This window comes from Nymphaea colorata, chromosome 9, assembly GCF_008831285.2.
Source record: "Nymphaea colorata isolate Beijing-Zhang1983 chromosome 9, ASM883128v2, whole genome shotgun sequence".
Lineage (NCBI taxonomy): Eukaryota > Viridiplantae > Streptophyta > Magnoliopsida > Nymphaeales > Nymphaeaceae > Nymphaea > Nymphaea colorata.
The window spans coordinates 10,057,829-10,072,057 of record NC_045146.1 but is presented as its reverse complement, the minus strand read 5'-3'; the positions used below and the strand labels follow the sequence as shown (position 1 = coordinate 10,072,057).

The 14,229-nt window shown below is 38.9% G+C and overlaps 1 protein-coding gene across 5 annotated transcripts; it reads right to left on the bottom strand.

Moving 5' to 3' along the window:
- Positions 1-202: 202 nt before the first annotated feature.
- On the bottom strand, positions 203-13,710 carry LOC116260513 (chaperone protein dnaJ 72-like). 5 transcript variants are annotated; one of them, XM_031638931.2, is made up of 6 exons: positions 12,635-13,709; positions 12,178-12,527; positions 11,549-11,790; positions 10,917-11,443; positions 1,152-1,221; positions 203-394 (listed from the first exon to the last, which is right to left on the bottom strand). In XM_031638931.2, the coding sequence occupies exons 4-6, from the start codon at positions 11,309-11,311 to the stop codon at positions 329-331; spliced, it is 531 nt and encodes a 176-aa protein (XP_031494791.1). In that variant the 5' UTR covers positions 11,312-11,443; positions 11,549-11,790; positions 12,178-12,527; positions 12,635-13,709; the 3' UTR covers positions 203-328. The 5 variants fall into 5 exon arrangements, with proteins under 5 accessions (XP_031494791.1, XP_031494790.1, XP_031494789.1 ...); XM_031638930.2 differs by having other exon boundaries at positions 12,670-13,709; XM_031638929.2 differs by having other exon boundaries at positions 12,178-13,112; positions 13,299-13,709.
- Positions 13,711-14,229: the final 519 nt, after the last annotated feature.

Sequence of the window (14,229 nt, the reverse complement as noted above, 5' to 3'; positions counted from 1 at the left end):
CCTGCCTTTATGGAAAGACAAGCAGGTAAATAAGGAAGAGTAGACACACCACCCCGTTTCTTGTTCTCCTGCTTGTGTGTGTGTGTGTCTATATAGTATATATATATATATAACCATGTCCATTTTAGACTTTTCTGTGACCGACACACTACCAACACCCATCTAATTGTCCCTGCCACATAGCTGAGAAATGTACAATGTGTAGACGATCATAGAACACTTCAATTAATATGGATGATTTGAAACACATTAAAAAATAAAATAAAATAAAAAAGGTAGACGTGCAAAATTTAGACTGCGTACACAAGGCTATTCAATTGACAATTCGTCATGACCCCTGATCTTTGTGTGTCTTGACTTTTTCAATAGCCTCAATCATTTCTTCAAATGATTTCTGCATAAATTAACCAAATCATACTTCAGAACTGGATCAAAGCTACAAATTCTATATAGACATGACTGATAAGACAAAGTGAATGAATTTGTATCACAACATCACTGCGCATACGCGTGATCTTTGACATAGTTACCATTTTCTATACCACACCAACTATGCTTATGCTCAGGTTATAAAGTTAAATCTAACAAGTGTACCACCATGAGTAATTTATATTAGTTGAATCAAGGAAAAGCATTTTCAAATCATACTGAACCAACCGAAGATCCACAAACAAGATTATTTCTTTCCACCAAGCTGGGTGCTTCACTACAAAGTGACAAGTATGCTGAATATAAGGATTCCTTTCTTTTTCTTAATTCACAACAAAAAAATAAGGCCTAAGAGGTTTTTCAATGACATGGGACACTCATTCTGGGAATATTGGCATTCCATGCAGCTTGTGACGCCGACAATCCATGCGAACAAAGAAAGAGGAAATCAGTGTTCTGCACAGCATGCAGATTCTGCGTTCTGCCACAATGGTGGATGTGAAATAGCAAACTATGTACATCTCCTTTGCGAAAAGGAGGTGTGCAATTTGCTGCCTTCAAACACAGATAGAGGCTAGTCTATGGCCTGAAGTACTGTTCCTGGTAAGTCAAGAATGACACATCTCCTTCATGCAATTCAGGAATGGCATCAAAAAGCTCTAATTACGCATGGATCTTTGAACTGGCAAAGAATGAAAAAGGAGAATATGTGAATGTCATACCCCTGAGTTGTTGATCCTCCAGAGTGCCTCTCCACTCCTTTCAACAATGACTGCACCACCTAAGAGGACACTGAAAATGGAAAGTGCAGCCATTCTCAGCTCTTTAAGTAGCTTGGTTAACATTGAAAAGAATAAAGGGACAGGAGTGACAGTGCTTCTATCCAACCTCAATCATTCAACAAGCATTAAGCCCTCTTTACTCCTTCCCTCCACTCGGAAGTAAACCACTTATGAAAGTAGAACCAGGAATACATAGAACGATCAAACAACGAAACAAATGAAAAAAATGAGGGAGGGAGAGAGGAATAAGAAAAGTTCATAGCAGCCCTGCTCCTAGCAAAAGGTTATGACATCCCCGTGTTAATTCCAATTCATCACAATGTAAGCTTTATTATGACAATGACAAATTGTTATTTTCAAAGTAGATATGTTTTGATGGCCTTGTATTTGAATTAACTAGCTGCTAACATGGAAACTATAACTGCCACATAAAAAAAATATGTAATTGGTTATCACATGCATGATTCAGATGTTTCTAGGATAAAATCACTCACTTCCTCCACCTCCAAGTTATACAAAGAGTGGTCCCTAGATTTCATCTGTCTTTCGTTCAAATAATCCTGTTCTTCTAAATATCCAGTGGGATCAAGATCACGCTTAACTGGAAAGCAAGAAAAATTTTGTAACTATCTTTTCTAAAAGATGGTATTCATGTTCTGCATGGAGAGGGATCTTGGAAGGTGACTTTGATGGATCTGTATTTATTTAGGTCCAAAAATTCCTATTTTATGGTGTCAAAACAGGTTTCCTTTTAGGAAGTAACTGGACGTGGATTGGTTGTCTTCTAACTGCAGATCATGTTTCCTATATCATGATTCCTGGTAGTTGTTCCCCATCTATATTGCAACTACTATTTGTTAGATGTTATGTAAGAATTTACATGTATATATATCCGTTCATATTAGACAATTGCTATACATAGATATAGTAATTGTCGAACACATGACTATATATATACATAACACACACACACACACACACATAGCATGCGCTTCTTTATGCTGGCTGCCTAGTGTGAGAAAGGCACCTAATAGTGAGAGTCCGATTGTGTGTGCAAACAAACAATCGCTTTTTTTATTTACTGTTTTTCGTCCATAGGGGAGGCTGATGTCTGCTTTGTCGGTGCTCCACTAGCAAAAGGGAGGAAGGATCACTTGAGTGTGCACTCCTGCCCAGTGATGTAAAAAGTGTATCGTAAGTCGTATCGGTCTGGCTTTAAGATAAACTGCATCATAAAATATCATGACTGTATCGTACTTTAAAAAAAATCAGAAAAAATAGAAAAAATTCTAAAAAAATCATAAATAATCAGTAAAAATCAAGAATAATGTGTTTTTCATAAAAAACATGTTTTACAGAATGATAGACTTATTATTGCTATAAAGTTACGATTCATCATTCATAAACATCATAATTCATAACAATATCATTCTAGAAAGCACAACAAGGAACATAACATAACATAATATATATCATAATTTCATAAACATAGAATATATATCATAATTTTCATAACCATAGATTCATAAGTCATAAGGTCTATAAGTCTATGAGATAACACATCAAAAAACAAGTTCTAAATGTTATGTATTACATCACAAGATGATCATGAAATCGTGAAAATGTTCGATGTCAATACATATAAAATGAAAGCAATCTCGACTCTCATTCATAATCTTCATCAACTTCATCTCCATCTTCTTCTTCATCTTCATGAATTTGAAGATACTCACCAACATATCCAGCAGGCTCTCCCTCATCAGCAATTTCTATTGCTTCAGCTTCAAGGTTGAAGCATTAAAGATCATCATCATCAAATATTGTAGTTGGTTCTTCCTCAATCCATGGTTCTAGATCATCAGAGTTTTCTAAGCTGATAGGATCAAACTGAGATGTGTGCTTTCTACTGATGTTTTTTTGTAATTGTCTATGTTAAATAAGATAAAACTTGTTAATAAATAATTATATATATATATATATTATAAAACAAATGTAAATATTAACATGTATTACCTTTGTTTCAACCTCATATTATATCGAACAAAGACAAGGTCATTCAACCTTTTATGTTCGAGCCTATTCCTTTTCTTGTTGTGGATGTGTGGAAACACTCCAATTCCTTTTGCACCCACTAGCACTACGTGTCTGAATGAGGACTTTAATTGCAAAAAATTTTAGGTTTGGACAATCATTCTCAAACCTATTCTCAAACATCAGTTGTGTCTGATGTAGCATATCTTTGGATGTCATAACAGCACGAATATGGGGCTGACAACTTGGGCTAGTATAAGGGAAAAAGTTCCAAATAGAACCAACACTAGACCCACTAGGAAATCTACCACTAGGCCAATGGCCACGCCTAATATATGGTGCACCTCTTCTCTTCCTTCCAGATGGGCCAAATTTACCTCATTTATACATGATTCCTTTCCCTTTACCTCTTGAGCTCTCTACATCTGTTCTTAGACTGATGTCATATTCATCATCTTCAACGTTTTCATCAGCTTCTTCTTCTTCATCTTCCCAAGGCTCATTGTAGTCTGCTGCCTCTTCCATTTGTTTTTGTACCTTCTTTTGATGTAAAACATTAAGCATATCTAAACATTGCTGATGCACAAATGAAGGCAAAGGTTTTCCTGGTTTTCCAGCACATGGAGCTATATTTGAACATGTCCCTGCCAAATGGTGTTTCATTCTAATAATCCCTCTTGAAAATGTGTTCTCACAAAAGCTACATTTGATTCTTAACCGGTCATTCTCCTTTACCCTTTCGCACTACTGCCATGTGGTATCAAACAATGCCATATCTTCACACAAAAACGAAAACCTATGATAAACTTAACGAAAAACAATCGAAATCTATGAATCTACGGTAAAAATATATGAATGTATGGTAAATAAAAACAAGAGATTTCATACCTTACGGAGAAGAAATCAAAAATACCCCTTTCCTCCAAATTGGAATTAGCCACCCACGCACAAATCCACGGTTTAATCGATGATTTCAATGAAAATCGATGTTTTCACGGTGAAGAACGATGATTTCCCTCCAAGGTGGCACAATCTCTAGGGTTAGAAATGAAGAAGGGGCGGCTTTTTAAAAAGTTGTCGTGAAAAAGGGGGTTCGGGCATCCTTTCGACATATCGTGCGATACGGGACATACCGCACTGTATCGTACGATACGATGTCTGTATCACACAATACGTGTTAGAATTTAAGGACTAGACATTATGTAAGTATACATATGTATATTTCATATACACTATCATACATCTAGTTTCATGTATGATTTGTATATATAAATATATATGTATGCATAGGTGTTCATGTATTTTATTTTATTTGCTTCTTTTTCTTTTTTATGTACCTTTTTATTTCTTTTTCTATTTTTATCTTTTTTATTTTGTACAGGGGAACTAGCTGCTGAACCAGCTTCGAACGGCTAGATTTCTAGCCGTTGGAGCTGGCCCAACAGCCAACTCCTCCTTCTTCTCTTCCTTTCATTGTACTATAAATAAGGGACTGTTGTCCCTTGTTTTGTTAAGGCTTTTAGGCCTCTTCTTGTGTATCTTATTGAGATGAATTCAAGTTTTCTTCTCCTCAAGTTTGAGGTTTGTTTTGTGTTACTTATTGGAGTTGCTGGAATCTTCAAGAGTGTATCTCTTGAAGCATTTGTATTGTCAAGCTTTGGGCTAGATTTACAATATGTGCGACACAAGCACGATACACGACCTGTTTATGATACAGGTGGTGTATCGTATTGCCTTTTGTAAACATGACGATACATATCGTACGATACAGGCTGTTTATGATACAGGTGGTGTATCGTATTGCCTTTTGTAAACGTGACGATACATATCGTACGATACGGGCCCGTATCGTATGATACATACAACACTGCTCCTGCCCTCTTGCTAAGAAAGAGCGGGGGGAGGGCATCATGCCCAGCAAAATGCTCCTTCCCCCTTGTAGTGAGAGAGAGAATGTAAATAAAAAAAAACTGCCAATCAGGGCCATCCTAGTGTGCAACCAGACATCCTTGATGAAGAGTCCATTAGACACTACGAACCTTGGAGTCTGGTAAGTCAGGTGGTTATTTGTAATTTCTAGAAGTTAGTGCTGGCTTTATTCTTTTATTATTTTTAGTCCAGGCTTTCTTTAATATTTTCTGGTTTAGTCTTGGACTATTTTTGTAATTTTGTAGCTACTGCCCTAATCTCTTTTAACGAGCAATTAGGGTTAATGCAAATGTGATTTTTCTCCCTCATCTCTTTTGTTGCAACATGGTATCAAAGTGCCCCTAATCCTTGGGCACTAGGTCGTTGGCAAGAGAGGTCTCGTTCTTCCTCTCCTCTACTTCTTTTTTCTGTCCTTCCACTTCTCATTGATCTCTAAGGGAGTGGACGTGCAGTCGGTCGTGGTTTGGTGGGATCTAAAGCTTCATGAGGACCAGCGGTGATTAGATCCCCTAAGTCTTGTTGTTGCTGATGAAGGGTGCAGATTAGAGTGGACGTCCATACAGCAGAATGTTACTTGGAGAACTTGGGCATCATCTACTTGATGTCATTGATGTTGCTGTTGAAGACTCAGGCCTAGTTGATGTTGCTGAGGTTGCTGTTGAAGTTGCAAACTCTGATTTGAAGGTGCTGCGGTAGTCGCTGATTTGACACAGGCCTAATCTGATGTTGCTGAGGTTGCTATTGAAGTCGCAAGTCTGATTTGAAGGTGCTGCTGTAGTCGCTTATTTGAGACTGTTAGTGCAGTCGTCAGGTTAATCCTTTCTTATGGCATTCAAAGTATCATTCAAATCCATGCTACAATTTGAGTTAGCAGTCCAAATCTAAGCCGTCAGTTTTTTTCATGAGAAGTTTAATGCTGCTGGATGTTAATTTTACTCTCTATATTGGTTCAGACTATTGAATATCCTCCTTGCTATCCCCGATTTCTATCAGCTCATTCTTCTAATTTATGTTGATGTTGAAAGGAAATTAACATTACAATATAAAGTCTAGATATCTTCCCAGTATGATTACTCTAGTCTGTGGTATCTATTCCTAGATTTGGTGCAACAAGGTTCTTTTGTTCATTGAGAAGTTGTGTGGCTGGCTGGATTTTGTTTATCAGTTCTGTTTTATGCTTCAACAAGAATTGAATTTCTTGTAGTGTGGTGATTTGTGACAACTTAAGGTTGTTTAGTTATGCTAAGTTGAGGTTTTATTGGTGTTGTGGTTCTAATGGCTGCCAATAAGAATGATGAAGGCATACCTGCTCAAGGGGCCACTTGAAAAGGAGGTGCTCCTTAGAATGCCATGGAAAGGCCTTCTCAAATCCCTTTTCCTATGGGTCAACGGTTAAGCTTGATGACTCTAATTATGAAATATGGCCATGTAATTTTATGATGTCTGTGGTGGGGCACAGGAAAGATCATAGTATTGAAGAAGATGAACCTGCACATAAAACTAAGAAGTATGTCACATGGAAGGAAGATAACAGTATAGTCAGGGATTGGATTATGAATAGTGTCCAGCCCCATATTGCTAGTGGACTTTGCTATTATAGGACTGCTAAGCGCATGTGGGAGCTGCTGAATACCTACTCCCATGACAAGAATGTGAGTTGAATCTTACAGGTGGAACAAGAAATCTTCAAGTTCCAACAAAGTGATCAAGTTCCAAGAAATCTTCAAGCTCCAACAAGGTGATCAAGACTTAACTCAGTACTTTTCTGTAGTTAAGTCAGTATATGAGAAGTTGAACACGTTGCGACCCTCATGTGAGACTTGTAAGTCCAATCAGGAGCATACTATGGTGGCACTGTTTCTTTCAAGGTTATCTTCAGATGATGCTGTGACGAAGGCACAAATGATGACTGGCTCAAAGATACTTGATCTGGATGAAGCCTATAACCGGTTGAGTCGCCTTGCGATTTCCTTGTCCCAAAGCCCTAGTGACTCCTCCACTTCTGCTTTAGCTGTCTCAAGGGGTCATGGACGTAGACCATTCTTCTCTACCCATGGGAGAGGAGGTGGCAGAGGTTTTGGAGGTAGAGGCTGATTCTAGTGCATTATTGTGGCAAATCAAGACATCTGGTAGACAGATGTTGGGACAAACACAAATGACAGAAATGGCATGGATAAGAACTATGTTGGATGGTTTTTTAATTTTAAGTAAAATTACCAATGGAGATGACGTGTGATAATAAGGCTGCAACACATATTGCTAATAATCCAATCCAGATTCTCATGAAAGGATAGAGCATATTGAAGTGGATTGTCATTACATTCGTGATCTTATGCAGGCCAGAGCTATATCGATCATTCATGTTAGTTCAAAAGGGCAAGTTGCAGATATGTTTATCAAACCTCGCCCAATTGGAGATTTTACTAGATGTTGTAACAAGCTGAGCAGGATAGATATTTATACTCCAGCTTGAGGAAAAGTGTTGGAAAATAAAAATTTTAGTTAGTTAGGTGGTTGTTTGTAATTTCTAGATGTTAATGCTATCCTTATTCTTTTATTATTTTTAGTCTAGGCTCTCTTTAATATTTTCTGTTTTAGTCTTGGACCATTTTTGTAGTTCTGTAGCTACTGCCCTAATTTCTTTTAACGAGAGATTAAGGTTAATACAAAAGTGATTTGTCTCTTTCATCACTCTTGTCCAACATATTATATATACATATACATATAGTTATATATATATATATATGGGGTGTGCTTCCTCACCCACACCCTCAACTGAGATGATGTTCAGCAGTTGTGGGCCCTCCACGCAGACGGCTTACAACATTTAACATTTAACGAGAAACCTATCCTTATAGACATAAAGTGCAAGAGAAGAAGAAAGAGCTAGCAAGTTGAGTTAGCCAACAGCTAGTTCTTTCTCTAAGCTCTGATACCATGTAAATTTCTGTTATATAGATACAAAAACTATATCAAGAAACCGAAGAAACATAAGAAGAAAGTCTCTAAAAAAACAAAGTGCACGACGGCACTATGAGTGGCACTAACTGAAAGCTGAAATGCTTCTCAAGAAGCACACATTTATGATGACAAAAAAGCTAAGTGACATGGATATTGGTTCGGGTACAGGCATGGGAGGGTGGTTACTGCCACAACAATTTTATAAATTGTAGATATGGGGATATGACAAGGAATATATGCGCACACACACACACACACACATATGTGCATGTGTGTACAAAATTCTATAAGCAATATGCAAAATGAATATAAAACAAGCGAGAAAAATGCAAAATAGGTGAAAAGCAAGTTTTGGAGAATTAATATACAAAAAACAATATGCAAAACTAAATTAATATGTATTTTTTTTTTAAAATTTGTCCAAGTGTGTAGCCATACCCACATCCATGTGTCGGCATGTCGACACGGATACAACAGCCATTTTGCTGTACCTGTGTCACTTAGCAAAAAAGCCCCTCATACTAACATACAAGGAAAGCTGTTGGGCCACCAACAGCTCAAAATCTATTTGTTGGAGTGCCGAATGGCTATATCAGCTGAGCACCTTAGCTGTAAGAAAAAGAAAATAAAAACATAGAAAAATGCAAGACGAAAAAGATCACAAAAGAGCAAAGAATATAAACAACTCTTGTATGCCAAATATATATATATATATATATATATATATATATATATATATATATATATATATATATATATATATGCAGTTGATGTCATATCTGTATAGCAATTGTATAATATGACAAGATATATAGATATATATGATATTTCAATCTTGTTGGATGTGGATGCTAGATGTTATCGGATGACTATGATGTAAAACTTTGTTACCAAAGAACAGTTACTACATCAGCAATAGAAATGGTTTGTAGTGCAGTGATGGTTTATTGCGGCTTTGGGGACAAGGAAAACCAGAAGTCTCTGCCTTGGCACCAAAAAAAGCTAATTTTTACCAGATCCCCATCTGGGACCCTCTGACTTTATGATCCTTTTACCGATGTTTTTTTTTTATTTTAGTTTATCCGCCATCCAACAGCAATGACTTTTCATATATATATATATATATATACACACACACACACACACACACACATATATGTACTGCCTCAGCACCAAAAAAAACTAATTTTTACCAGATCCCCATCTGGGACCCTCTGACTGTATGATCCTTTTACCGACGTTTTTTTTTTAATTTTAGTTTATCTGCCATCCAACAGCAATGACTTTTCCTATATATATATATATATAGATAAACTCTTAACGATGAAGAACATTATAAGATAAGGTACCATTAAATATAATTGTGTTATCTAGTTATACATTGATTGATGGATTCTTTTGCATCAGCTAATGCTTCAATTTTTTTTTTCTTAACATTAGAGTGCATTTTAGTTTCCTCTTTTATTTTATATGCTGCTTGATGTGCCTAATTTTGCCTAGGCTCAACCGATCACACATGGTGCCCAAGTAAAAATGTAATTATTTATACATATCTGTGTGTCTAGGTCCATGTATTCTGTAGGTTGCCACTTTCACAATTGAGAACTGGAACCAAAAAAGTTCGGCTTTAGCATTGTCCTTCGATTTTGAGTGGAATTCTTGGCTTAATAACAAATACTGTCTGAAGCTGCTAGATACAGTTTGTTGTTGTCATTTTCTAAAACTCAAAAAAAAATTTAAACTTGATCTACAATGTCTGTTGGTGATTCTTATATTGAGTATGATGATAGATATTTTCACCAACAAATCAAAAAAATGAATCCTAGACTTCCTTGTGCTCATATCTCATTTTCTATCGCTCTTAAATTCAGGTTTTCAATTCACAAACACCAAAGAAGCATAACTCTGAACAATGAAAATCACACATTTCTACAAATTAGATGCTTAATTTGAACAACATATCATCTTTAACCATGCATGATACCGCTTGTGTTAGGAGAAACTACACAAACTGAACATTTAAACTTAATGAAGACTGGCTAAAAAATTCATGCAAAATCACATTCCTATTATCTTGCATATCAACCCAAAATCTAAAAATAGGACCTTATTGTCTGATGGGAAACCCGTAAAGCAACTGGTTCAAACAGCATCACGAGTCAATAAGGATCCTTCAATTGAAAAGGACATTGAGCTGTGAAAGGAGAACAGGAACTGAGAAAAAAAAGTAAAGTTTTAGGAGCATCTAGGTCTGAAAAATAAGCAGGTTTGGAAGCTCAAACAAGAGATAAGCCTGCAAATAAAACCACAGGGTAGCCTATCGAGGATCCCATATTTTTAGGTACCAGAGAAGATGAACAACGGGGCTAAAAACATGTTGAGAAAAAGAGATAAAACTAGTACCTTTTTCATGGAATCCTCAAATACACAAAGTGACCGAATTGAGAAATTAAGACGTCATTAAGAACTGAACATTTCGGAGCTCAGCAGATTAATGAAGAGAGAAAACTATTTCAGGAAAAAAGTGTACAATTTCAGCCATTACCCAGACTTAAGATGCCGAATATTAACATGAACATCTTACATACAGCTGGAATAGAAAAGAAGAAAGAAAAAATCTTAATCCACCAAGAAAAAGGAATGATGCTGCTTCTGTTCATCAACAATTGAAACGAACAATAAGATGTATAAAAGTTTTTTACAAGGCACAACCAACCAAGACATCGTTTCACAAAAATGAACAAGAGGCCAATAACGTAAACCCGTCAATCCACTAAAATTTACCTAGCAAATGCGACGTTGAGCAGAAATCCACGCCTCCTCACAAACCGAACCAAGAAGTCCAAATCAAACAATGGATTGTCCCCACAACCGCGCCAGGTTCTCGGCCTGTATTCTTTCCTGTATGTTGCACCATACCCACTTCGTCCGTACGATCCACCACCGGCATAGAATGGATTCCCGCTTCTCAAATTGTAATCAGCGCGCTTCCTGTCATCGACGAGCACATCGTAGGCCTCCGAAACCTGCTTAAATCTGTGAGTTGCCGTCTCCTTGACTTCTCTGGGGGACTGAGAGTGCCTGTCCGGGTGTAGTTTCAGGGCCAATGTCCTGAACGCCTCCTTGATCTCTTCTTTGGTTGCGCTCCTCCTGAGACCAAGGATTTCATAGTAATCCATCTTCTCCGCGGACCGGAACAAATGAAGAAAAAGGAATTTGTCAATTCCTTCGTCTTCGGGGAACCCCTAATTCCCAGGATTATGTTTTCTTGTTTCTCCGACTCCCGTTGTGACTGTTACATGTTGGTGGCCCTGGAAGATCACGGTGGATTATGTCAGCCGCCCGAGTTTTTAAGTGAATTTAAGGTTATGACGCCAGCAAATAAGAAAAAGAGCATTCTGAGAGCAAGTCAATACGCAATGCGTTGATTCTGAAGGCGGTGACGCCAGCAAATAACCAGGTGGTCTTCAAAATCGAGCGGTGAAGCAGCAACTTAGTTAAAATGCAAACATTGAGGCCGTTTGATTGCTGTCAATCCTGCTTGGCAAGATAAACGGACAGGACATACTGTTCACCGTGTTCTCATGAATTGATAGGACCGGACCCGATGGCAACTAAAACACTGCCGAATGCTGACCCTCCTCCCTACTCCCAAGATCTGTTGGAGACAGCCGAATAGGGGGAATGAATAATAAGTTTTATAATAAAATTTACTCGGTCAGATGGCCACTTCGACGCAAAATTTTTCTTAGGACAAGAAATACACGTGAGGTTAACCTGCCCAAGTTTCAACCAAGATTTAGGGTTGTGAGGCCTTCCAAACACGAGCGAGACAAGATTTGCATTCTACAATAATGACATGCACATCAAAACATCATGTCTGGCATTCAAACCACACCCAATACCCTTAAGTAGGTCAAGGCAACCCGTGGATGTGTCTTTGGCTAACATGCCTCTAAAGAGCTGCGGTCGGTTGCACATGCTAATGGCCGGGTTCAAAAACAAGTACACCCTCCTCGCTACTATAGGGGGGTTAGAGTCTCACCTATCAGGGCTAGCCTGTCGTCAAATCCAATAAATAAGACGAGGATGAGGTCCAACACCCAAGCTGCACCTCGGTATTCAACAACACTTCAATCTCCGATCACGGCTACAGCAAATCATGCTAGCCGAGTTCACCCGAGAACAGCAGCAAGGATCAATGCTTTAATAAGACAAGATGAGCAAACATGAGAGGTGGAAATGCATCACCCGATCTACACAAGACCCCAAGTGCAAGTTAAAGTTAGGTTTTGGGGAACCAATATCTGTAAACACCGGCGGTCGTCTTCTCCCCTCTTTAAGATGCGGCAGTAGTACCCTTCTTCCTTCGTAGCAAGGGCCAATGATAGTGGACTCCTCACAAGAATAGACAAGTATCAAGGTTATGAAATCCAGCAAGTAATAAGGATTAGACAAGTGTTGAGGGACGTCACGGGAGGACCACGGGAGGACCATTTTACCACAGTCCGTTGTAATAAAAAGGGGATGCAATCACCGGAATGCACTGGCGGCTGAGTGTGACTCCCTCACATGCGTCCTTGGTTAGGTCGTCTTCAAGTGGGTCCACTCCTTGGTGCACGTAGGTTAACTCCCAAAGACCAGTAAGGGTAGTCACCAAATAGAAAATAATAATTAAAATTCAAACAGAGTGAAGGTTGGAATGCGTCACCGGAATGCAAGTGGACCCCAATTATTGCGAGATTGGGGGAGGCAATCACCACTATTGCAGGTGAGGGTGACAAATTTGTCAAGTGTTTTGGCGTCAATCTCCTGCCTTTTTGGTTGTGATCTCTTCCACAAAAATCGGCATGAGGGACCTACCTTTTTGGATCACGATCCGTCTCAACCTCCACCAATTGCGGCACTAGGATCTTCTATTTGGGTCGCTATCCTTCCTTCCAATTCGGCGCCATTATCCCCTTCTTTCTGCCGCAACTCCTTCACGCCAAACCAAAAAGGAAATAGCCCGAATCAAATCTAAATGTGAAATTAGCAATACTTTAGGAAGTTGCTGGACATGTCACCGGATTTAGAGAAAATCCCAGATTCTTAGTGAAAATGAGGGGACAGTCGTCTCTCGACGGAATCCGACGAGTTTGCCCTTGTGGGTCACCGGCTTGACACCTGAATTTGGCCGAGGATGACAACTTCTTCAATCTTGGTCGGATCTAGGTCAAATTAGGCCAGATTGATCCACGGACTTGCGCAATTCTAGCAAGGATCCTGCCACCCTTCAATCGTCTACCGATCGCCAGAAAATCTCACTTTATCAGTCGTCTCATATGTGGTAGGTAGCAGCAGTCTGGCCGTGGGTAGATATCCGTCGGATCCACGTTGATTCTCTCCAAGTCTCGTTGCCAATTACAGATTATGAATGAGCAATCGTAGGCGGACAAGTAAGGCTGGATCTAACACGGTTTTCAGCCCAAGAAGATCAGTGTTAGACACCCGCCGGTATGATGGATGAATGCGTCTCACTCGTTTGGTCCTTCAACCTCGTTTGATCTTAGATCTAGATCGAAATCATCCAATCTACACCCTTGTTAGACCGTATTTGACGGAATCGAGCATGCATCAGTGATGTTAGATTGTTTAGATCTACAAAAACAATCCTTGAATGGAAGCACCGATGGAGAAACAAATACTTGCCTTTTCGAAGGATTGTTGAACGTTGTTTGTACCTTGGATGCCGCCACCAGAGCCATGGGCGCCGTCCTCCTTAGCTGCGGTCTCTAGTGTCGATCAAAACCTCTACTCCCTTGTGGTTATGCACCAAAGATCGAACTAATACTTGCTGGTCGGGATGTACGTGGTTGTCGGCAGCCGCTCCTCTACATCCTCAAACCGTAGCCTTGTTCTGCCGTGGAGAAGAAGAAGAAGAAGGAAGAGTGGCTGACGGAGTTGTAGAAGAAATCTGGCAGCCGCCGATCGGGGGTGGACACCTGCGGAAGAAGAGAGAGAAAAGAACCTCAAAATTTCATTAACTTCAATAATGCCTAGGGTTTCATGCTAATTACAAGTTTAAATAGACTTAACAACGTCTCTGTTTTCTAAG